At 32.8% G+C, this 22,858-nt stretch overlaps 4 protein-coding genes across 5 annotated transcripts; all 4 read right to left on the bottom strand.

The window, feature by feature from the left end:
- Nucleotides 1-1,049: 1,049 nt before the first annotated feature.
- Nucleotides 1,050-2,935, bottom strand: LOC113856223. Its single transcript, XM_027487955.1, has 3 exons — nt 2,704-2,935; nt 2,437-2,555; nt 1,050-1,330 (listed from the first exon to the last, which is right to left on the bottom strand). Exons 1-3 carry the CDS (start codon nt 2,838-2,840, stop codon nt 1,311-1,313), a joined length of 276 nt encoding a protein of 91 aa, XP_027343756.1. The 5' UTR covers nt 2,841-2,935; the 3' UTR covers nt 1,050-1,310.
- Nucleotides 2,936-4,576: 1,641 nt separating this feature from the next.
- On the bottom strand, nt 4,577-11,092 carry LOC113855090 (protein tesmin/TSO1-like CXC 5). Its single transcript, XM_027486560.1, has 8 exons — nt 10,538-11,092; nt 9,824-9,931; nt 9,546-9,723; nt 8,466-8,819; nt 7,499-7,599; nt 7,328-7,422; nt 6,015-6,431; nt 4,577-5,089 (listed from the first exon to the last, which is right to left on the bottom strand). The coding sequence occupies exons 1-8, from the start codon at nt 10,762-10,764 to the stop codon at nt 4,872-4,874; spliced, it is 1,698 nt and encodes a 565-aa protein (XP_027342361.1). The 5' UTR covers nt 10,765-11,092; the 3' UTR covers nt 4,577-4,871.
- A 3,093-nt stretch (nt 11,093-14,185) lies between these two features.
- On the bottom strand, nt 14,186-17,332 carry LOC113855115 (cyclin-dependent kinase F-1-like). Of its 2 annotated transcripts, XR_003502824.1 has the most exons (4): nt 16,791-17,312; nt 15,911-16,689; nt 14,517-14,661; nt 14,387-14,448 (listed from the first exon to the last, which is right to left on the bottom strand). XR_003502824.1 is itself a non-coding variant. In XM_027486600.1 (3 exons), the coding sequence occupies exons 1-2, from the start codon at nt 17,274-17,276 to the stop codon at nt 15,928-15,930; spliced, it is 1,248 nt and encodes a 415-aa protein (XP_027342401.1). In that variant the 5' UTR covers nt 17,277-17,332; the 3' UTR covers nt 14,186-14,661; nt 15,911-15,927. The 2 variants fall into 2 exon arrangements, 1 of the variants encoding a protein (XP_027342401.1); XM_027486600.1 differs by having other exon boundaries at nt 14,186-14,661; nt 16,791-17,332.
- A 1,325-nt stretch (nt 17,333-18,657) lies between these two features.
- On the bottom strand, nt 18,658-21,647 carry LOC113855784 (protein NRT1/ PTR FAMILY 1.2-like). The gene is made up of 4 exons (XM_027487415.1): nt 21,563-21,647; nt 21,160-21,377; nt 19,917-20,455; nt 18,658-19,537 (listed from the first exon to the last, which is right to left on the bottom strand). Exons 1-4 carry the CDS (start codon nt 21,645-21,647, stop codon nt 18,658-18,660), a joined length of 1,722 nt encoding a protein of 573 aa, XP_027343216.1.
- Between the last annotated feature and the right edge of the window lie 1,211 nt (nt 21,648-22,858).

Below are 22,858 nucleotides of genomic sequence, written 5' to 3'. Positions count from 1 at the left end.
AGGTGTTCAACAAGAAAAATAAAATAAAAACTCAATTTCATCAACGTATGATCAACTTGAGCTCTCTCTAGACTCACCCTATTTTTAATCGTATGAGCTACTAAAATTTTGAAGCATAATGTTCAGATGTTCCTCCAACTATGCATAATGTCCAAAATAAAAATGTCACTGCTTTAAAACACTCTTTAAGGACGCACAGGGGGTTAACATGCACATTGGTAAACTCAAGAGTTTAATTTCAAAGCACAAAGAAATTTTGTGCACATGACCATAGTTGGAGGGAATTCCTCTTCAGGAGGAAAAATTCTAAACTTCACTTTGAAGCTAAGATCAACTAGCTTCATGGGTTAAAAGTCACTCTACAGAAACACTTCGTGCTTATTTGGAATGTGCATTAAAAGTCTTCAAACTGGAGACGTAATCGTGATTTAAAATTTATATCTTGTTCAGCAGTTTAATAATACAATTAATGTTGCCTCTAAAATTGCGTTTAAGTTCACATAATAATTTGTAATTTTTACATTGAGTTAAAATATTTATACTGAATTTTGTTAACAAACTTATATTTAAGCAAAAAGTTTTCAAACATAAGTTATATCACTTTAAATTCACTTCTAAAAAAAATCAATTCTACAAAATTAAATTTGTTTAGACTCAAATTTGCAAACGCTCATCCAAACACGCACTTCCAGTCAAAAAAGTCACAGCAAAATGGAATTGGGATGAAAACCAAATAAATTTTGAAAAATCATTCAACTAATATTAGGTGTAAACGAACGCAAAGTGGAATTGTAACAAGATTAAAGTATATAGAAATAAAAGGGTAGGTGTCAACAGCAGGTAAAAATTTAGCATGTCTAAAGCAACCGTCTGTTTTCTTCCCATTTCTCCAGCGTCAACTGTCAACCAAGGATGCAGAACCTAGTAAAGTATGTAACCACGACTTCCTCAAAGGCTCATACACTAAAATATCATATCTGGTTTGAGAACGATTTATAAACACCATAGAACAATAGTGATCAAGTAAATGGATGAAATCCTCAGATATAAATTATAATTCACTTTAATGCATTAGTTGTTAACAAAAAACTCACCCAGAGACTGGATAAACTAAAAAAGATATTCCAGAAATAAATGAAGATGAAATGAACCAACCAATAAGTAACATCAATTGCATTGCATGTTCCTCAAATATCAGATGAAGGACCCTATGTCAATGGGCTCAAGATTACAACAAATGAAAACACCAACATGAGCCTGCCATCAAATGGAAATGCTACCTTGCAACAACTAATTGCAGACAAATGCTGTCATAAAGGCATGGAAATACCTGCAGAATAGAAAAATTGAAGCATTGCCATTAGTTCTTTCCGTTCAGCGATTAAATTTGGCGGCTCAATTTAGATGGAAAAATGTGATGTCTGCAATTATCTTATCAACAATGTGGTTTTGAAAAAAACAGTTCCTGATAAATCTTCAGCATATAGCAATACTTAGATCAAAGCTAGCTATTTACTCATGTGGGCTACTTATCTACTGCTACCACTGTAAAAGGACCCGATGATATTTAAATTTGTTGAGTTACAGAAGATAATTTCCTGCAATAACTAAAAAATGTATATTTGTCTTTTTGTGCATCGGGTATCTCTACTTAACAGTTAACACTCATAGCTTGGAATTCACTCGAGCAAAACTTCATTAAAATAATACCAACATGATTTGTTTAGGCATTTGTAATGACTAACACAACTATCATAGAGCTGTTTCTATCATATGACTAACAATACTTTTTTATTCTACTAAATTTAGCATTAGATCCAAACCTTCCAAAATTTAAAAGCAATGGGTAAAATGATATGACCAATTGACTATATAATTTGGAAATACTCCCTCCTATCCCTTGGTGTCAAACTTCAGCACATCATTTTCCTGAAAAACATGCTTCATGTTTTTCACATCTAAGCAAATTCTATAAAAAAACAAAATAACAAAAAATTCCAACATCCAAGTGCTGATCATGTGATACAACTTATAAAAATCTTCCATACAACAAAGCTCTACATATAATTAAACCTCCATCTCTAACAAACAAGTACCTAATAGTATGTTCATACAAACCGTCAAGGAAGTATTTGCAATCATATGAATACATGTCTTCTTGAAAGACTTATTGAAGCAGGCTAGTTAATCAGCCTACTTATGGTTAAAATTCATAAAGCAACGGAAAACTGAGCTTTCACACAACACAATATAACAGAATAAGAACACCATCCACAATAGAAGAAACAAATATAAAAATAAAAATAAAAAATCAGTGTGCAAAACACAAGCAGAAAGCAAGGCCATTCATTACCTCAAATTCAATCTAGGCACGTGTCATTGTCATGCCACAAGAACACTATTGAATTCACAAAAAAAAATGATAAAAGAACACACCTTGAGGAACTAATCCCCAACCCAGAGACTCAATGGACAAACTTGATACTAATCTAGCTGAAGCTACCGCACTATGCAACGGCATCATTGATTCGAAGCTACTCAACTCCACTGGTAACCTAACCAACGAAATTGCAAAAATATAATTAAAATAAACAAATTTCCAGAAAAAGTCGTTTTAGGTCTTCGAGAATGTAAAAAGCCAAACTTTTAAATTTAGGGGTGAAACCAAGCATGAGAATGACATGGGTGTGTTGAGATTCTCACCGGGAAGTGCAAGAAACGCGTCGCGCAGAGGCAGATTGAGGATTGAGGTGGAGAGGGAAAGAAGGTTTGGTGAACTTGTTATGGGTAAGAGCTTGTAACCGAGACGATAACCTACACAAAACCTTCGATGATGCCATTGTTATTGAGCTGAGTTGAACTGAATTGGACTTCAATGGAATACCACTGAGTTTGTAACCTTCGCCGCCACGCTGATTTCCTTCCCAGAATCCCCGATCCTCAGGAATACCCCTTCAACGATGCCGTTTCATCTACATCATATCCCGTTCTTTTTTTTAATTAAGAGCGTATAATAAAATGATTATTTAATTTATTATTTTTTTAACGTATACTTAATAAAATTTTATTAAAATTACAAGATATTATAAAACTCAATTTTTTCATAGAATTAAATTTTATGATTTTAAATAAAAATTATTATTTAACATAAGTAAGAAATTGAGTTAAAATTAAAATGTAAGTGAATTTTAGGATATATTTCATAATATTATGTTATCTTGACGTAATATATGTCATTTAATAATAATATAACTTAAAATTTGTCAATTTGATCTTTGAAGAATCTTTAATTTTAGAATTTATCAATTTTGTCATTAAAACTTTCTTAATCAATTAAATTGGTCTATAAAAAATTTATAATCAATTAATTTAATATATAAAAAAAACTTAATTAGTCAATTTGATTCCTCAAAAAAATTTAAACAGTCAATTTTGTCACTATAACTCAAAATCTACTTCTTTTTCTCCTCTTTTTTAGAACTATATTTCAAAATCATGTATTATCACTAAATGTAGTTATTCACTCAAAATTTATTATAATTAGAACGGTTAGAATTCAACAATCAAATCTCAACATTGCTACCAACACTGTTCACCGTCATCACCACTCAACCATCATGTTTTTGTCAACATGGACTTTGACATTACCACAAATTCACAAGTCACTAGGAATCAATTCTTAAAGAATACCACACCTTTACCTATTAATTATAGCCATTGTTACTTTATATTTCATGTCTGAACCTCATAATTAAGATTAGAACCTCCAACTGAAACACAACTATCATGCTAGATCCGATCACTTTACTACTAGACCTTGCAAACCAATCCCATCATCAATAACTTAGGGGGGAATCAGAAGTTATGATTACGATGGCAAGATCTGTTCAAGAATTTTATATATGCGAATACAGTTATTTCGTTTTACAAAATCTCCACTTAGTGTTTATTGCGTATTAGAAAACAATAATTGCACACCCATCGCAATTTTTAATGCAAGCTATTGAATGTTAAACCCTTAAAACGCCACTTTGCCTTTTGCCACGATATTAGAACAAAAATCACGAACAAACGGGAATGGAAAGGACGATAACACTGTATTTAGAACAACTCTAATGCAAATTGTTATGAAATAAATTACCATTACATTCATGTTACACGCATTAAAGTTGTTAATGTAGAAGAGATACATGGTTTCCAACATGAAAGAGATTAGTAAGCAACGTTAAATTGAAAAAAAGGTCACCTATATATAATATATATAAATCTAAATTGGCCTTGACCTGTAATGAAACCCCAACACTACAAAAGAGTCAGGACAAGTACACAATCGCCGCTTTCAAATATTAAACACAGTCAAAATCTAAAACGAGTACAAACTATAGAATAAAATTATGAATCTTTGGAGAGAGTTACTACAACGTAAATAAAGGAGCATGTACAAATTGTATAAAACAAGATTGTAACAAACCTACAATTTATAATACGCTCTAGGTCAAACTGTAAAATTCTTTTACTAAGAATGCAATATTGACCAAAGTAAATGTTAAGAAAAAAACTCTAGAAAGGGGAATTCCGTTAAATTGTTTCCTTTATGAAATTACAAGTCTGCAATTTACAAGTTATGTCAAAGCAGAACAATTAATTCAAATATATATGAATGACCGAAGTAGAAGAAGAAAATTGATATGCGAAAAAATTGATCCTAGTTGGACTAGTAGTGGGCATGTAAGCTTGACACCCCCATCAAAGAGAAGCCAGAAAATGAAGAATGGAAGTTTACATTGCAGAGAAGTTGCATACCTTCACACAACATTCTTGTAATTTTTCCAATGGTATCTCTGCTCATCTAAGTTAGATTCCTTTCATATCTATTTTTCAACGTTAGTCCTAGTATCCCCATTTTCAGGAACAATGCTACCTGGGACCAATGATGTAGATGTAACAGTGTTTCCCGCAGCATTGGCAACACCATTATTGATGGCTCCCTGCTGATGCGCCATCTCGGTACTGACATTAACAGAACAATTGATGTTTGGGTTCTTTTGACTCTCTAATTCACTTCTGGCTAATGAAGAACACTTTGTTTCTGAAATTGGGAATAGAAATTAGGTCATGCACAAATACATAAAATACAGTACATTAGTTAGTCTGTATAACTACACATTTTTCACTTGACACAAATCAGTAATCGAACACAAATTTTAATACTTTCTATCTACAGAAATCAGAAACTTCAAAGCTATTTCAATTGACAAAGCCATATAAAGCCATTCTGACAGCGCATTAATAAACTAGTAACAGGTGGCTCATCTATCTGTCATGTGTAAACTTTCCAACTACAGAGACAGCCATTTTCAATCTATACGAGGTCTTCTTTAGTTTAGGGTTAAATCATCCTTTATCACAGTAAACTTCTAATCTGCAAAAAAAAAACAAACAGAACAACCCCCTAACTTTAATGTGAAATGGATAATTTTCAAGATTCAGTTTTTAAGCACAAGCATTTGCAGAGGATGTGATTGAACCCCATAACTAGGGTACACCTAGGAGGAAATGAGAAGAGGTTCGAGTCTCAACTCTCAGGAGGGAAGCACTAAGGAAATCGTGAAGAGTATTCGCATTGGGGACATGCAGCATAATGAAAAGAACAGGTGGCAGAAAGAGAATGTGCCAGAGGAGAATTTGGCAGTGTTCTTTTCCTGTCTTTGCTGTATTTCTGCATCCTCACGAATTTTTACACTGCCTCTGCACTGATAGCAGTTCCAGAGATCAAACACAGACTATTTATATACATAAATAATATAGATTCAATTTCAGCCACCTAATAGGATGGTAACAAAGAGAAATCAACTCAAGGAAAAGAAATAGAAGATCAATTGCGATGTTTTTATCGAAGTTAAGGGGGCTACTTGCCTAAATTGAGAGTTGAGAGGGTCTAATTGCAAAAGTGCCATGTTTATGAAATTTTTGAAAACAAATTATAACTTGAGGAGAGGGAAGTATTAACTTGCCATTTATTTCTCCCATAGTGATAACCCTATTCAGAAAATCTCTAAATTTCGTCAATACAATCCTTTCTTGCTCTGCATAGACCTCTGTCACTCCCTGTCCATTTGGCAGTTGCAAAGATGTGTTGCAAGCATGCGCCATTGGTCCAACAGGGGAGGCAGCAGTCGTGAACATTGGATCTTGCTCATCACACATCAATGCTAAAGTTCCAGGAGACATTGGCCTCCCCTTTGGGACATCAGCACCATCTGAGCAAGAATTGAGTGGGCTGATTTTATCTGTTTGGTTTGCACTTGAACAATTGTCAGTCATAGCTTTCTCAACATCAGCTTCCTTTTGACTAGGTAATTGCTCCTGAGTTGAAGCAAGGGAAGTTACTGTCTGATCTTCCGTATGCTTATCCATTGAATTCTTCTGGTCTGCTCATAGTGATAACAATAATTGGTGAGAGAAAATAAATCAATATTGTAGATTGACAGGGGTGATATCACTTGCAGATGGTAACCATCAATTGAACAGACAACTAAAGTTTTTAGCTTAAAAACTTTACTACTAAGTATACATGTAAACTCAGGGACCATGAGTATAGATTAAGGAAATGGCTTTTGTTTCAATTATGTGTTTTTACTCATAATTACAAAAATGCAACACTGTTTTCAATTGTTTCTCATTTTCACCATTTCTCATACTAATATTTGAAAATAAAAACTGAAAACAAGGTAGCTTTTTTCAAAATAATCAACCAAGTGAAACAGAAAAATAAAACATTTCCTTAAGCCAAATACTTCTTAGTGTTTCATGAACTGCTTCCTAATGATCTTTCTACAGAATAACAGGAAAAAACTAGATGCACTAAAAGGTTAAAAAGATAGCCAAGCATGTTGATCATTGGACTCTATCCAAAATTCCAAACTAACCCACCAAAGTTATCCAATGGCAAATAACATTACTAAATGGGTAGGTTTACCAAACATTTAGAGGTACCATAGAATTAATTCCACTTCAAAATAAATAAATTTTAATTGATTACACTTTCTTTTCTGATTTACTCATTTCTCATAAAGGAAACTATTATTAGCAGGTAAATTATCAATTGAAACAGGTGAAATTCTGTAATTTATTATTTATCAAACCATTTTTTTAGGCTCAAGTTTGAGAAAGGGGAAAAGCAGGGAAAATGTGGGAAACACAGCAAAAATCTTTTCTAGGATAATACCAGTTTACTCACACCAGCAAGAACATAAGACAAACAGTGATGATGCTTTCAAAACAAATAACACAATTGGTGTTTTGACAATTTAACATGTCAGTATACCTGTAAGTGTCTTAGCGGTTTGTCCAGACACTAGCACCAGAACTGAGCAAAGCTCCTTCAGGTGCTGTGGTTGTATTATGTCTGCTAAAAGAGACCTTCAACAGTAATCAAGTTAATGACTAAATTAAGTAAATAAATCTTCATTTCATGTAATTAACCAGTTCTACCCACCTGTACATTAATTTTGAAGGACCTAAAGTTGCAGGTCCAACACGAGCACCTGGGACAGGAGACGTTGAGGAGGAGGGTGCAGGACCTCTGACATGGTTTGCCTAATAAACATAAAATATATATATATAAAAGTCATGACACTACTATATGTAAATTGAGTAATAAAAAACCCCTTAATAGTTTTCACTCTAAAGTGCAGCAAGCTAATATGAAATAGCAACTTAGTTTATGGATGCACTTTTTAAAAACCAGATGTTAAGTCATCATGGTATCAAACAATAGTTTCAGCCTCAAAGACACAGCCTTGATTTGTCTCTGTCCATTCATGTATAAAAATAGAAGTTGAAGTTGTTACATCTCACATTGACTGTATACAGAAGTTGGTGCGTTAGACATGACGTGCTCTCACCCACAAGGCTAGTCTTTTGGGAATGGACTTTCCTTGTGGGCTTGAGTCGTAACAAGTAATGCTTTCATTGAGAGCCAGTCGACATGGAGGGGGGACAACCTGGACTCAGAAAAAAGTGACCTAAGAAGCAGCAACCAAAGAAAAAGCTACCTTAAGTGAAACCTTAAACCTGCATCAAAATGGTCTGACTCTGAGTGGGCAGCCAGAATGGCCCATTCCAGCATTCAGCAAATATGGAAGCTTAATGTGATACTTAGGCCATGAGGCCCTCCTATCCAATAATAGATTAGCCTTCTGACATAGGCTCTCCTCATGGATTTGAATTGCATGAGACATTGGAACAAATAAAATGGAGCATATATCAATTTAATAAAGACTAATCAAGTTTAAATGCACCTTTTACATTTAATTGGAAAATATCAACTTTTATTGGAAAAAATATTAGAAACTGTAAAATGCTGTGTCAAGTGGACTAATTTTTTTCTGCATTTCTCCAATTTAATTGATTTACCAAGTTAAAATATACCCTGAACAACTCATACAATTGAGAAGTTTAACCTGTTGTCCTAGCCTGCTAACTGATGGATCCTTGACAGTTGTCCCAAAGAAGAGCTCCTGACCTTTTCTTTTTTTTGATATTGGCGGTGATGAGTAACCAGAGGAACCAATAGCTCCAGTAATGGCAGCATTTGCCGCCTGCTGAATATACACCATGTTGTTATTTTGATCTCCATGGTACAAAGCCTGTCTCTCTTCACTTCCCTCAAAGTTTTTGCAATCCATGCATTTACAATTTTCAGAACAAAGAATGTTGGCTTGGAAGCACTCACAGTACTTCTTGAGGCACCCAGATTTTTTACAATGGCACCCCTTGTTGTGCTTTCCCAATATCAAAACTTCCCCGGCCTCCTCCTACATTTATTTTGAAGTTCACATAGTCAACAATAGAAAGGTAAAAAAACGCAATGCCTTTTCCAACACAGGACAAATTACTACGTTAGAAAATTTTATTTTCCACTGATTTAGAGTTTAGAGCACATATAAGTGAATTTGCCAGGTATTAACCAATAGGTTACTGTAATGCCATAGCTTTATACCATCAAAAAGCCCAACTTCTTGTGCTAACCCAAGTAATGAAATGCATTTGTTTCATTGACACAAAACATTTTAAGAGGTTTATATAAATTATGGCTTGCTGAAAATAACATCAATAGTGACATGTAGGGGATAACAACAAATAACATAACAAATAAGGATATTTAATATCAAACAAATTTGAATGTTTCAATAAAATAGTAAAGCCAAATAATGGTTCTTTAGTTATGTAAAAGGCCTAATATCATTATCATGGGATGCTGCAGCTAATGGAACAGAAACGTATGCTATGGGAAAAAACAATTACAGGAGCAAAAGTGACCTATCATAATACAGAAACTATCCCTTTAAGTCCACACTCCACAGTGAACTTAAAGATAAGTTGTACGAGATAACAGGACAAATGCTTTGCATCAGTGGATCACAATTATACCTGACATGGTTCCAATTAATAAATACAATACCTTAAATTGACCTTATTGTCCACAATCTGAAACATAACATACAATGCTAATGACTAGAAAAGTTAAACTGTCAACATACCCTGCTATCACGTGTTCCATGAGGGCTGCTTGCAATTTTCGGCCTAAATGCATTTGGATTTCGTTCCAAAGTAGCTTCAACAGCTTCTCTTCTAGCAGCTTCATTTTCAACATTGTTATAACAATTTACACAATTGCAACCATCGCAGTATATTCCTGACGCAAAACATTCACAATATCTGCTCAAGACATGTTGATCATTAGCTTCTTATCACAGCTAATATGTTGCAATGACAAAAGAACAAGTGCCGAGAGAAAGTAAAAGAGGATTTTGCTTACAGCTTTAAGCATTTTGAATGTTTACAATTGCACTGCTTTTGCTTCTTTGGAGTACCTTCTTTAATTTCAAAGTTAGGTCTCGATCTCGACTTTGGAGATTCTGGTTTCCTGGATTAAATAAACGTTAATTGAAGACAAAAAAAACAAATAACAATCCAAATTAACAAGTACCTCAGCTGTAAAAAAAAACATTCAAAAAGATACTAAATAAGCACAACATAAGAGTAATTACTGATTACTTCCATCTCATTTCCCAACCACCGAAACCAAAAAGGAAATTTTACTATACACTAGTTTACAAACTGCATTTGCAAGTCAACTTCCTCACTAACTGAAGACCCCGAAACCTCCAATCAACTTTTCCAAATACCAAGCTGATATCACAGCATATCAATATAAAGCCAATAAAAAACCTGTTAATTAGAATGGAAGGAAGAACGAATAGAAAAAGAACGGTGTTGCGAGCATGGAAAATTTGCTAATCACAAATTGCAACGTCTCGCATGTATTAGAAACCCAAACAGAAATATCAAAAACCCTCCATTCAAAATCGAAACTTTATGCAATCCCAAAATTTCCAAAACCGACAATTTAAAAAAAAAAAAAAGAAAAAAACTCAATTACACCTTATCTTCTCTCCAGAATCCGGAAATCCACGTCTTCGTTAATTAAAAAAAAAAAAAAACAGTAACAAAATAGCATCTAACAACTCACCCAGCCCTCAGGGAAGGAATCGCAGGCTGCGGCATAGTCGGCACCGGCGTCAAAGTAACTGGCGGCTGGGGGTATTCCGGCGGCGGCATCCCGGCAAAAGCGGTGAAATCGAGTTGCCTCGCAAGCTTCTTGGCGGGAACATCGGAGGACAACAGTGCAGGTGCAACGGCATCGTTTGACACACTTTTAGAAGGGTAATCACTCCCTTCACCTTCACCTTCCCCCATCAGATACAAAATTACAATAACCAGCAAAATTTATTTAAAAACAATAATAACAACTTCACTCCACACACCCCTTATTATTCCCTCAAGATAACAACAACGCCAATAACCATCGCCAATTGAAGAAAAATTAAGCTCAAATTCAGCTACTCTCAGATCCAAATAACGAAACGAGTGAACGAATCAAGAGACACAAGTGGATCGAAACACCGACACAGCACACAAAGAGAAAGAAGAAGAAAACAAACAGAGAAGAAGAAGAGAGAGTGGAGAGTGTTGTTGTTGGTGCTGTTAGCCTTCGCCTCTCTCTTCTTTCTTTCTTTCTTTCTTTCTTCTGCTCCCTCTCTCTCTCGAGCTTTTGAAATTCAATTTTTTGTAAATATTGAACGCTCGGATCTCTCCGTCCGCTTCATCGTGCGGCTCTCGATTAAAGTACCAATCATGCGGCGCAAATTCATAGCAGCGTCGCTCGTGTTTCCTTCTCTGCCATTGGATTAAAAAGCATTTCCGTGTGATGGAAGTGGTTTGGCTCTGTGATTGGCTGCGTCACGTGACGTGGGTGGGGTTTGATACAGAGGATTGTGTTTCGGGGTTAAACCTAGGGTGTAAATAAAGAGAGAATTTGGCGCTAAAATAAAGCGGTCCCACCCAAGTTGTTGACTTCCATGAGTAAACTTTTTTACGGTTTATGCACTTATTGCTCTATCAAATTCAATTATATTAATATTTTTTATTAAAATAGTCAAATCACATTTTTATTTCATTCTTAATTTATTAATTTATTATGTTATTTATATTTTTTGACCCCTTATATTGTTTTATTTTTAAATATATATTTTCATAGTTTTTTAATAATTTATAATAAATAACAACAAATTTTAAAAAATCTATATGCATCATTTTATGAATTGAATTAATGAAGTTTTAATGTGAACACACAATAAAAGTATAATTTTATTAAAAATATTAAAAATCACAAAATTTAATGCATTAATAAAATTAAGTGTTATAATTTAAAAAATACCATTTATTGATTGTTTATGTTTTATTGGATATAAATTAAAAATTAATTAATTAAAATAAATTGTGAATGTATTATTAATTATTATTATTATTAGAAATATGTCATTATTGCGGTATGTTTTATAAAAAAATGATTTAATTAAAACTAACGTATATGAGATAATGAAAGAATTTTCCTTTTTTAATTAACATTGTATTTGGTAACATAAATTTGTAACTCATTTATGAACTTGCATTTATTGGCTTGAGATTTAATAAGTTAGAAAATTTGTTTGATGAATAATAAACAAATTTATAAATTTTACAAGTTAAATTTTAATAAATTATCCAAAAGCTTCTAAAAACTAGTCGTTAATAATTAGTTTTTTGTTTTAGTTTGAAAATTTTTATTAATTTACTCATGTATGATAATTATATATTGTTTTTAAGTCATTTAGCATAGTTTTTGAGTTAATTGTGCAATTAGTTTTATCAATTAAATTACTGTATAGTTTTGTGATTATAATTTTTTGTTTTGTTTCGCACATAATAGATAAAACTTTAACTTTTAATTCACTCAGTTGTATGGATTAAATATTTTTGCATTGGTTATGAATTATAAAATTATGTTAGATGTTTATGAGGATAATGTTTTTTTTTACAGTATTAAAATTAAATATTTTTCATTGAAGGAATAATTTATATTGATATAAATTACATATGTTGTCAATAAATATAAATAAAATGTGATTTTGTCAAACTATTTATTGAATTAAAATTATATATTAATACATAAAATTCATTATATATGTTAAATTTGATAATAAATAATATCTGTTTGAATATCACAAAGTTATTATATTTATAAGAAAGGATTTTTTTATTATTATTAAATGATTGAGAAAATGATATATGCATTTTGTAGTTCTCACAATATTTATGATATCTACTAAATATATGTCTTTTTGTCCTTCCTAGTAAACAATTTAATAAATTAGTTTTTTGCATATTTTGAAAGCATATATTGTGTTAAATTTATTATATAAGAACAAGATATTCGATAGTTTATTATTAATCTTAAATTTAATGACATGATTTAACGATAAAAACTTTTAATCAATCAAGTAAATTTATCAAATTTTTAATGAAAAAATAAATTATTTTTTATACTCGTTATTAAAGATATTATTAATTTACATCGGATTGAGGGAACATTGTCCCTCCATATAGGTAGAGGTTAGATCAAGTTAACAAATGATTTGATCAAGACTGAAGCTTAAAAAAAATGCTTCTATGTATATTTAGTCTTCTTTTGATGGAGTGCATTTCTTTGTCTTTTAAAATATAACTTGTTGTAATTTTTTTCTTGTCATTTTATTTTTAACTACACAAAAAAATATATCAATTAATTTTAAGATAAATTATCCAATAAAATTTTATTAAATAACATAATAATAAATGTAACTTAAATGAACATCAAAACGAACGAAATCATAATTTCATACAAGAGCAACACTGGGGAATTATATATATATATGTGTGTGTGTGTGTGTTTTTCAAAATGTCAAATATTTGATATTCTTTGAATTCAATTCTGTATAATAGTTTTATCTTTTCTGGAACCAATAAAAATGGTAAAGAAAAGAAAATGTGTTTCTTCCCTGCACGTGTCTAAGACAATAAATTGAAAAGGATATGGCATGCTTATATTTTTGTATTCATTATGAAATGATAGCAAACGAATATATAACAAGCTCCACTCCACCTGGCCGAAAGGGCAAGGGCTTCTTCTGTATGGGGCCCCATGGTCCATGCAAAACATGTTACTAGATAAAACCATTAACCTTATTCTGAAAGTGCCTATCAAGTGTGAAAACGCTTAACTGGATTAAAGTTTGAAAACTTCAATTGAACTGCCCAATAAATTTCAAGAATGTCTTTGAAATTGGACCATGAAAGACACCTGTAATTGGCAGCCAATATAAGCGAACATGAGTAATTCATCACAAAAGTCAAACCACAGTTCAATTCTTTATTAGGCGAGGAATATGAAAGAATAAGAGGCACAATGATCATTCTCCAAATTAATTCTCCATACGCTTGAGAGTAACTTATGCCTTTTATAAATGGTAAAATCTATGATAAAATATAATGTACCATTTACAAGTAAAAGGATTTCATACCTTTTTTACAGGTTTTATAAAGTAAAATCTATTATACCATTTATAAATAAGAAAATTTTATACTTTTTTTACACGTGAAATAATCATCACAATTAATCTTATCTTACGCTGATAATAAACCTCTAATAAGTCATCAAAATGTGTTTTTTTTTTAAAATTTATTTAAAAAAAATTTGTAATAAAATATGACATAACTCTTCATACTTATAAGATCTTATTGAACAAAAAATTAAATTCCGCTCACAAATGCAAAAAAGATTCAACATAAAACTCGACGTCGATACAAATTGTTTTTCAATTAGTTGCCCTGGATTTCTGATGTATATAGGAAGCTAGTCTATACAATTCTTAACAAATTTCATTACAGCTGCAAATAACACTACTTATTATAACTCATTATTTTGTTACAATGCTGTTTCATTTGTTTTTTTTTTTTTAATCTTTTAATAAATATTAGCTCATGCCCCTTCAGCCAATTTTTGTTATAAACTATTAATGCCCTCTGCAATCAAAAGGAGCAAATGTTATGGGAGAAAATCTGAACGAAAGAAAAGAAAGCATAGGATAAACCTTTAGCCAGCAACCTCCACCGTGATCAACTTCTCTCCTTCCAGAAATCTACTAATGAATTTAGGCAGTATCTGCGTATGCCTAGCAAGAGTGATATTCATTTGCAAAGCAACACAAGAATGTGCTTTGACTCAGGTTCCCACATCTGAATAGAATCATACAATCGGTTGCACCATTTAGAACGCAGATAAAAGGTATATAGATTAGACTTACCGAATCATGATACAGAACAGAAAAAGATTTACCAGAAGTCATAATGGTGGGGGGCATCAAGGTAGTTAAAATCTCGATTTGAATCTTAAAATCTTACGATTTTACGATTTTGGAAGTCTCACCGATTTAAATCGTAGATAAAATCCTAATTGAGTAAAATCCTTGTAAAATTCCGATTTGAATTATAAAATCCCTCAACTTGTGGGATTTTACGATTTCACTTCGACTTTGAAAATTTCTCGCAAAGTCTATTTTGTTGAACCCTATCGTACGCCTCTTTCATATATCTCCTTTTTATGGAATCTAATTTGCCTCTAGCAGCTTTGAACCCTAACATTGTTGTTAACATTCAACAGTCCTCCTAGTGCGTGCAACCTGGTCTGCAACTAAATCTATTGTTGTTGTTCTTGCATCTTTTCTGTTCTGGTCTATTTTTTATTCATGTAAATGCATTACATTCTTATGGAATAAATTATGATTTGTGAGTGCTACGTTGTTTAAGTACTTTTACTGATTTGAAGCTTTTTTCCCTTAATTTATGATATTTTATATGAATAATATGAATTTATATCATATATATGAATTTTATAAAATCTTACGATTCAATTTACGATTTTACGATTTACGATTTTCACTCTCCTTTACGATTTAAAGTAAAATCCCGATTTTAACTACCTTGGAGGACATGGAACCAAGTACTACCAAAGTAAACGAAGGGCATGTAGCATTTGGCTCTCTTCATAATTAATTATATGGCTGGACTGCAGAATTTGACACTTCCATCCATAAAGAACTCAGTGTTTACATGATGCTGTACTACAAATATAAATCCTCTCAGGCTCTCACTTGCACAAAAGCAATAAGACTTAGACTCTAAATTTTTCTCGTCTTTCTACTAAGTGACACCACATTGTCACGTTATTTACTAACATTAAAGATGCAAAACCATATAATATTATATAATAACTAAATATGTCATTGTAACATAGATAATCCATTAGGCTTCCTTTTCAATAATTTATCCCTTTGTTCATAAACTTCACATATATGAATGTCAGAACAGAAAAAGAGATTTTTCTCATCAATATTCTCACTGCACAATTTCCAGATGATGTTCAGCAAATAAAATATTGAACAACACAACACATACGACAATGGGCAGTTCCAAGAATACAATGTACCTTGAATTCCTTAAAGCTCAAGGAAACTGTATGGAGAAACCGGTTCCCGTTCTGGTGATATTCAGAGGGCCAAAGTCATCGAAATCAGAATCAGAACCCATGTCCTCATAATCAAGCCACCCACTACCAGGGGAATCCTCATCCCCTTCCTTTCTTGTCAAAGGAACTCTCAGCTCAGAAACAGGAACAGGAAGAGGTTCTTCACTAAAGTACTTGTCACAAAGCAATTCCATTGCCGTAGCCCTCCTCGGCGGATTATAACAAACCAACCTCTTAACCAGAGACACTTCATCCGGCGAACGATTGGGCAAACAGGCTTCAATACCAGCAGGGTTTTCCACCTTGCTAAACGATATGATTCCATAATCAGGAAGCTTAGAACAACCAGGCCAAAGATTCTCATCAAGGTTACCCAAAACACTAATGATTCTGCTGAGTTGATCAATATCAGCAGTTCCAGGAAACAAAGGCTGCAGAGTTAAAAGCTCTGCAAAGACACATCCCAAGGACCATAAATCAATCTCTAAACCGTAGTCTCTGGATCCATAAAGCAACTCAGGAGCCCTGAACCAACGAGTTCCAACGCACGATGTGAAACAACCAGGTTCTTCATCTTCCCCTTCCCGCATTTCATTATCTACGTCACTAGTGTTGCATGTTGCGTTTCCGTCACGAATGTTAGCGTCCTTATCAATCTCATCTAAAACTCTAGAACTTTCTTCGTTATTATAAGTGTTATCCTCCGAAGCATCGAATCGAGGCTCCGTAAGAATCCTCGCCTGAGAAAACAATCTATCCATCTATCAATCATTCGATTTCAAACATTTAATTTCCGATATAATTAAAAAAAAAAAAAAGAGGGTTAGGGTTTTGACATTACTTGTCCGAAATCTGCGAGTTTGAGGAGTCCGTTATCGGAAATCAAGAGATTAGATGGCTTCAAATCTCGATGGAGGACCATGTTGCGGTGACAGGCGTCGACGCCGGAGAGAATCTGGATCATCCAGCGCTTGATCTCGCCGACGGGGAGAGGTTCATTAGCCTTGGCGGCGTCGGCGATGACGGTGGCAAGGTCGGTTCTGAGGTACTCGAGGACGAGGACGGCGTCCTCGTCGTCGCGCCAGAAGTACTCGTGCAAAACGACGACGTTTGGGGAGCCTTGCAGAAGCTGAAGCGCGTCGATTTCTCGGAACGCGGATTGGTAGTCGTGGATTTCCTTGAGGGCGACGGTGAGGCCGTCGGAGAGACGACAGGCACGGTAGACGTCGGCGTAAGCGCCTGACCCGACCCGTTCCATTATCTGGTATTTGGCGATGATTTCGGATCGAGTATGGATGCTCCAGCTCTTGGGTGGTGGAGGCTCCATCTGCGCCTCACTCCCTAACACTTCCCAAAGCCTCCCCCTTCAGTCTTTTTTATCATTGTTTTCTTTCTCTTTCTAATTATTTCAGTTTTCAATATTTTTGGAGTTAATTTGCTCAATTTGTGTTTCACCTGAGTAAATTTATTAAGAACGATAATTTTTTAATTTATTTTTCATTTTTTATTTCATTTACTTATTTTCTAATTTTTTAATCTAAATTTTAAAAAATCATTTTACTTCTATTTTTTTATTTACTTTTCTCCTCATCTAAATAACAGCTAAAAACGAAGATTTAATTGAATGTTTTTGGTCGATCCTTATTCATCATCACCATTGTTGCAAACGTTTTACAATCTTTACTTTTTTATTATCAGAATTAATCGTCAATATTTTGGTTTAAAGGAGCAATACATTCATTAAGTATGAGTTGAATGTTGTGAAAAATAGATTCTTTTAATAATTAATTTGTTGTTATAATCAATTATATAAAATAAATTTCATATTTAAATATGTTTTATATGAAGTGATTTAAAAATATTTTATTTTGTTTGAATTGTTTTCTTTTATAATAAAGTTATAAACGAAGATATGGAATCATTTACAGTAGTTAATTTTATATGTATTCTAATTAATTATCGTGGATAAAAAAAATACTAAAGAAAACTGTTAACGTATAAACTAAATTTTTTATTATCATCAAAACAATTTTCTTTCTTAAGATTATACTTTTTTTTATTATAATTCAATTTATCAAATACATATAAATCGCAATATCAACTTCTTTTTTCATCAATTAGATTAGAATCTTTAAAAATATAGTCTAATCAAAACAGGCTCTAAGGACAAAGGAAATATGCTTTTCGATTTGAAAAATTAATATATTATTTTTCAGAATTGAATAATAAAACAATAAATTATGAAACAAATTTTGTCATTGGTTTCATTTTATGAATATTACTTTCTTTAATATATAATAAACATTGCAAGTGAAAACAATTCTTTAACGCTGTCCATAGAGTGTATTTTGGAAAAAGAAATGTTATGTGAATAAATTCTAATTTAGGAAAGAATTATATTACAAGTTTTTCTGTCGTTATAAATTAATAATCTAAATCAACACATTTAACCTCGCGCGTTCTTTTTAGTTATAGATCATAAGGTTATTTCAATTGCACTTAGTATGTTCTCAATTTGATTAAACTGAAATTTTAATATTTGACCCTTGATTTACCATTCATGTAAAAATCAAGGGTGTAACAAATTTTTCTTGATGTACGATATTTAAATAATCTAAGTACACTCTGCTGTTTATGGGCGTTGCACGGATCCAAGCACTGGTATCATATACAAGAGAATACATTCGTTTCTTTTGTTCATTTTTTGCTCATGTAGTGTCCATCTCTTTCTCAGGTACTACTTTTGTGTCAACCTCTTCATCCCAATTCTTAATATCATGAGTACTCCCATAAGCCCAACTACATATGCAGAAGAAGAACAAATTAACCAAATTTAGAATGAAAAGGAGTGCATAATAGTAATCATAGTGTCCTCTATTGATATTTGATGCAAGCCAACTAACTTGTCCTCCTCTACTTGTCCCATCTTTCACAATCTTGACAATAAGGCTAGCCAACAAGTTTCCCATGCCAAAGCCTAAGGTAGAAAGAGCAACAGCAATGCTTGACATGGTCTTAGGAAACTGAGTGTAATAGAATTCTATTTGTCCAATGATATTCAAACCCTCAGCTAAACCATATAGGCAATATTGTGGAACCAACCACATAGCAGACATGTTTACCACTCCTTGGGGGTTGTCTATGAACCCTTCTCTTATGGCTTCATTTCTTCTTTTCATCTCTACCAACGTTGCCACCACAGTGCCCAAACATGAGACCACTATTCCTATTCCCATTCTCTGCATAAGGGTGAGTCCTTTTCCCTTTGGTAACAAAGGAACTAGAATGCGATCATAAATAGCCACCCATATGGTCAAAGTGAGGATTATGAATGCACTGAAGCTGGTGGGTGGAATATCCATATGCAACACAACCCTGTCCATGGTGCTTGCTTGGACCACAGAAAATGTTTGTTGGCTTATGGTAGTAGCAAGAATGATGCCTGTGGACCAAATGGGAAGGACTTTGATTATGGCTTTCAACTCCTCAACTTGTCTTACTGTACATAACCTCCATGGGTCAATGGGCATCCCATCACTGTCCAAATCTTTTTCTCTGTTCTTGATCATGCATGCCTTGTTCAAGAATCTAGGTAGAGTGAGAGTCGAATATTGAATTAATTAAAACACACTAAATAAGTCCTATAAATAATAATGTAACACCACAAAATAGGAAATGGGTCATGATATGTGATGTATAAGATCTGTATTTATTTTTGTCTATTAATTTTTAGGTGAATTGTATTGACTTTCCAAAAAAAAAATCAGGGTGAATCTAAATTTATCTTGAAAATTTTAGTGTGACACATTAGTCTTTCGAAAAAAGATTAAAAAAACTGACATTTATTACAGATCAAAATAAGATTTATAGTTTTTAAAAGACTTACCACCTAAATTTTTCAATAACAAATAATTTGAGTGTTTTACTCTAATTTTCAACATCTGTGGTATGATAAATTGGTATTTACCTTGCTTTGTCCGTTGGTTGAACAAGACTAGAGCCACTATGGAAATACCAAGTGTGAGAGTTCTTGGGAGGGAGGGGTAAGTTTCTGTTTTTCCAGGCTGCTACAATCACTTGGGCTAAGCTAGAGAGCAAGCTCTTGTTTGGTTTCGCTCTGACATATGTGAAGGAACCCAAGAAAAACATGATAGCAGAAAAGGACATAAGCCCCACAGGAATCCCAAAACCCACAACCCACCCTGCTTTCACTTGAATGTACACTATAAATATAACTGAAACCATCACTGAAACACCAACTGAAACATAATACCAATTGAAGAAGCTTTTCATGGTCGCCTCATTTCGTGGGTTTTGAGGGTTGTTGATTTGGTCAGCAGCAAAGGCTAAGGTACATGGCCTAATGCCACCAGCTCCCAATGCCATAAGAGCAAGTGAAGAGAAAAGAAACAGGAGTTGCGGTACTGTTGGACTTGCACAAAGTCCTGCTATACACTCAGGTCTTGCATGCCTAATAATTGCAGTAAGCCACAACACAATTAATCCCTGTAATGAAGAAAAAAATCAGCCTGTAAGAGATTCCTGATTTGAGGATTTAGGATACTTAATTGGGTAAATCATTAAATTAGTCTTTTCGATTGTATTAAAGCTTTCTATTAAAGCTTTATATTAAATTGACCTTAAATTGCTTAATTTAGATTACGTCATTTTTTGTATATGAGATTTTAAAAAACTGTGATATATATTTTTAATCTCAATAAAATTATCAAATTTTAACTTTAATCTCGTATTAACTTTTTATTTGTTTTTAGTTTTTATAAAATATGAAAATTATGTGCATTTAGTTTTTGATAATATAAAAAAAACTATTCTTTTAAAGTATAAAGACTGAAAAAATAAATTTTGATTAGAAATTGAAGTCAAATTTTAGTAATTTTATAAAGACTAAAATATATTTAATATAGAAACCTTTCATCAGTTTATGAAAATTATTATAATTATTTTTACTTCAGTTTTTTACTGTCACTATACATTGAAAAGGACTAAAATAAATGGTATTTTCAAAAGTGGGTGAACAATATAAAGTTTAAAAAATTTCTAAGAACTAAAATGTCCGTCCATTTGATCTCAAATTTAATTTGAGGATACTCTTACTCTATTAGTACGTTCTCAAAACTAGAAACTAGAAATGTGATGAAGTTGATTCTAATGCTTCTTGGACATTCAATAAGAGTATAGTATTAGCTTACAAGAAGATCAATGACTGTTCCCAACGCAATAACACGAAATCGTCCAAGGCAAGAATCGGAAAGGAAAGCACCAAAAATGGGCATAATACTGGACAAGGCGTTCCACAGAAATATTACAATAGCTCCTGTTGAAGGGTCAAAATGATACTCTCGTAGCAGGTACAAAATCATATTCACATGGAGCCCCACGTTTGCAACCTTTTCAAAAGTCTCGTTCGCTAAAAGCAAAAAAAACAAAAAAGGTTGGAAACCACAACCTGGCTAGAATCCTAAAACTGATACATATACTTCACTAACACATTATTGTACCAAACGAAAAAGCATGATTTTTAATACAATATATGAAATGATTTGAAAAGGGTCACGGTATATATTTCATTTATGTAAAGAAAGGGGTCATCACCTATGATAAAGGGCATGGTTATGTAACCACCCTTTTTCCTTACAACCACTTCGGTGGCTTTCTCTTGCTCCACTGATATCTCCATTTTTCTTCTGTGATACACATGGAAAGGTTACATACAAAATATAGTTGAAGATTGTTATTATAAGAGCTTTGTTTTTATATAGAAACAATCAGACAAAAACAAAAACACTTTGTTTTCCACACACACACAGTATCCCTCCTTGTTACTCAGTTGGTGCATGTGGACCTAGTTATCATCCAATTCATTGTCGCATTTTGGGAATTGAAAGAAATTAGTGAAAAAAAATAAAATTATGATACGGACATATTAATAGTCATATGAAGAACTAAACGTAGTTTTGGAACAAATATGACTATTTGACAATGACACCTAGAGAGACACGAAATAGCTTCTGTATCATGAATAAATATTTGCATGTTGTTTATTTTCCTTACCAAGTTCTGCACTGAAAATCTTTGAGAAGCTTGTGACACCCTCATACACTATAACTATGGATCATGAACACTATAATTTATAGGAATAAAATTAAGCCTTCGGGAAAAGCACATTACAGCATTGTCCATACTCTATCTCCGTTTGTAACGTGTGTGAATACCCTTTTGTAAGATGTGAGTGTTTTTCTTGTGTTGATGTGTTTTTCTCGTTGTTCGTTTGTTCAAGGAATCAAAATGATCGTGTGTGTTTTTGAACTAACTTGAGTTTTAACTCCCACAGTTAAAACTAAATTAAATGACATTGGCATCTAATTAAGTGATTATATATATACATATATATACGGTATCTACCACCGTCCACTTGAACTAACTAGTTTGAAGTGAAATTAAGAATACTTTGCACTATATAATATATGTGACTCAGTGAAACGAAAAAGTTGTTCAATGTCGGGTCGAAGGTTCCAGAGGGTGAAGGAAAAGGTTAAAATATATCGTTTGAAGTAACAATGATATTGCTATGGCCTTTGTTTTCTAAAACTGTCTAATTTTGATCCCCTCGGTGTAACGAAGATTAACTTCATGTTACTTTCTATTGTAACTCCTAGCTAGATTCCCGAGTCACATATATAAATGCCGCATCAACCTAGCTACTTATTGCTTTGTTAGAATAAAATTTGCATATAGCTAAAATGACATATATATACACAAAAGGTTAACTTTTAAAAAACTTCACATTGTGTGGGAAGTTAAAAAGGGAAAGGAAAAGAAAAAAAATTATTTAAAACATTTTTTTAAAAACATTTAGTATAAATGTATATTTAAAACTCAAATTTGAGA

The sequence above is a fragment of the Abrus precatorius genome, unplaced genomic scaffold, assembly GCF_003935025.1.
Source record: "Abrus precatorius isolate BTA unplaced genomic scaffold, Abrus_2018 Scaffold11, whole genome shotgun sequence".
Taxonomy (NCBI): domain Eukaryota; kingdom Viridiplantae; phylum Streptophyta; class Magnoliopsida; order Fabales; family Fabaceae; genus Abrus; species Abrus precatorius.
The sequence above is the reverse complement of the archived record's forward strand: the minus strand, read 5'-3'. Positions and strand labels throughout refer to the sequence as shown.

Excerpts from the sequence above, each read along its gene's own strand:
- LOC113856223 (XM_027487955.1), bottom strand. The coding sequence starts at position 2,840 with ATGGCATCATCGAAGGTTTTGTGTAGGTTATCGTCTCGGTTACAAGCT. Across the intron at positions 2,556-2,703 it reads CGCGTTTCTTGCACTTCCCG|GTTACCAGTGGAGTTGAGTA; the intron begins GTGAGAATCTCA and ends TTCGTTGGTTAG. Across the intron at positions 1,331-2,436 it reads TTGGGGATTAGTTCCTCAAG|GTATTTCCATGCCTTTATGA; the intron begins GTGTGTTCTTTT and ends TCTATTCTGCAG.
- LOC113855090 (XM_027486560.1), bottom strand. The coding sequence starts at position 10,764 with ATGGGGGAAGGTGAAGGTGAAGGGAGTGATTACCCTTCTAAAAGTGTG. Across the intron at positions 9,932-10,537 it reads ATTCCTTCCCTGAGGGCTGG|GAAACCAGAATCTCCAAAGT; the intron begins GTGAGTTGTTAG and ends TATTTAATCCAG. Across the intron at positions 6,432-7,327 it reads AACCGCTAAGACACTTACAG|ACCAGAAGAATTCAATGGAT; the intron begins GTATACTGACAT and ends CACTATGAGCAG.
- LOC113855115 (XM_027486600.1), bottom strand. The coding sequence starts at position 17,276 with ATGGAGCCTCCACCACCCAAGAGCTGGAGCATCCATACTCGATCCGAA. Across the intron at positions 16,690-16,790 it reads AACTCGCAGATTTCGGACAA|GCGAGGATTCTTACGGAGCC; the intron begins GTAATGTCAAAA and ends TTGTTTTCTCAG.
- LOC113855784 (XM_027487415.1), bottom strand. The coding sequence starts at position 21,647 with ATGGAGATATCAGTGGAGCAAGAGAAAGCCACCGAAGTGGTTGTAAGG. Across the intron at positions 21,378-21,562 it reads AACCATGCCCTTTATCATAG|CGAACGAGACTTTTGAAAAG; the intron begins GTGATGACCCCT and ends TTTTGCTTTTAG. Across the intron at positions 19,538-19,916 it reads CAACCAACGGACAAAGCAAG|ATTCTTGAACAAGGCATGCA; the intron begins GTAAATACCAAT and ends CACTCTACCTAG.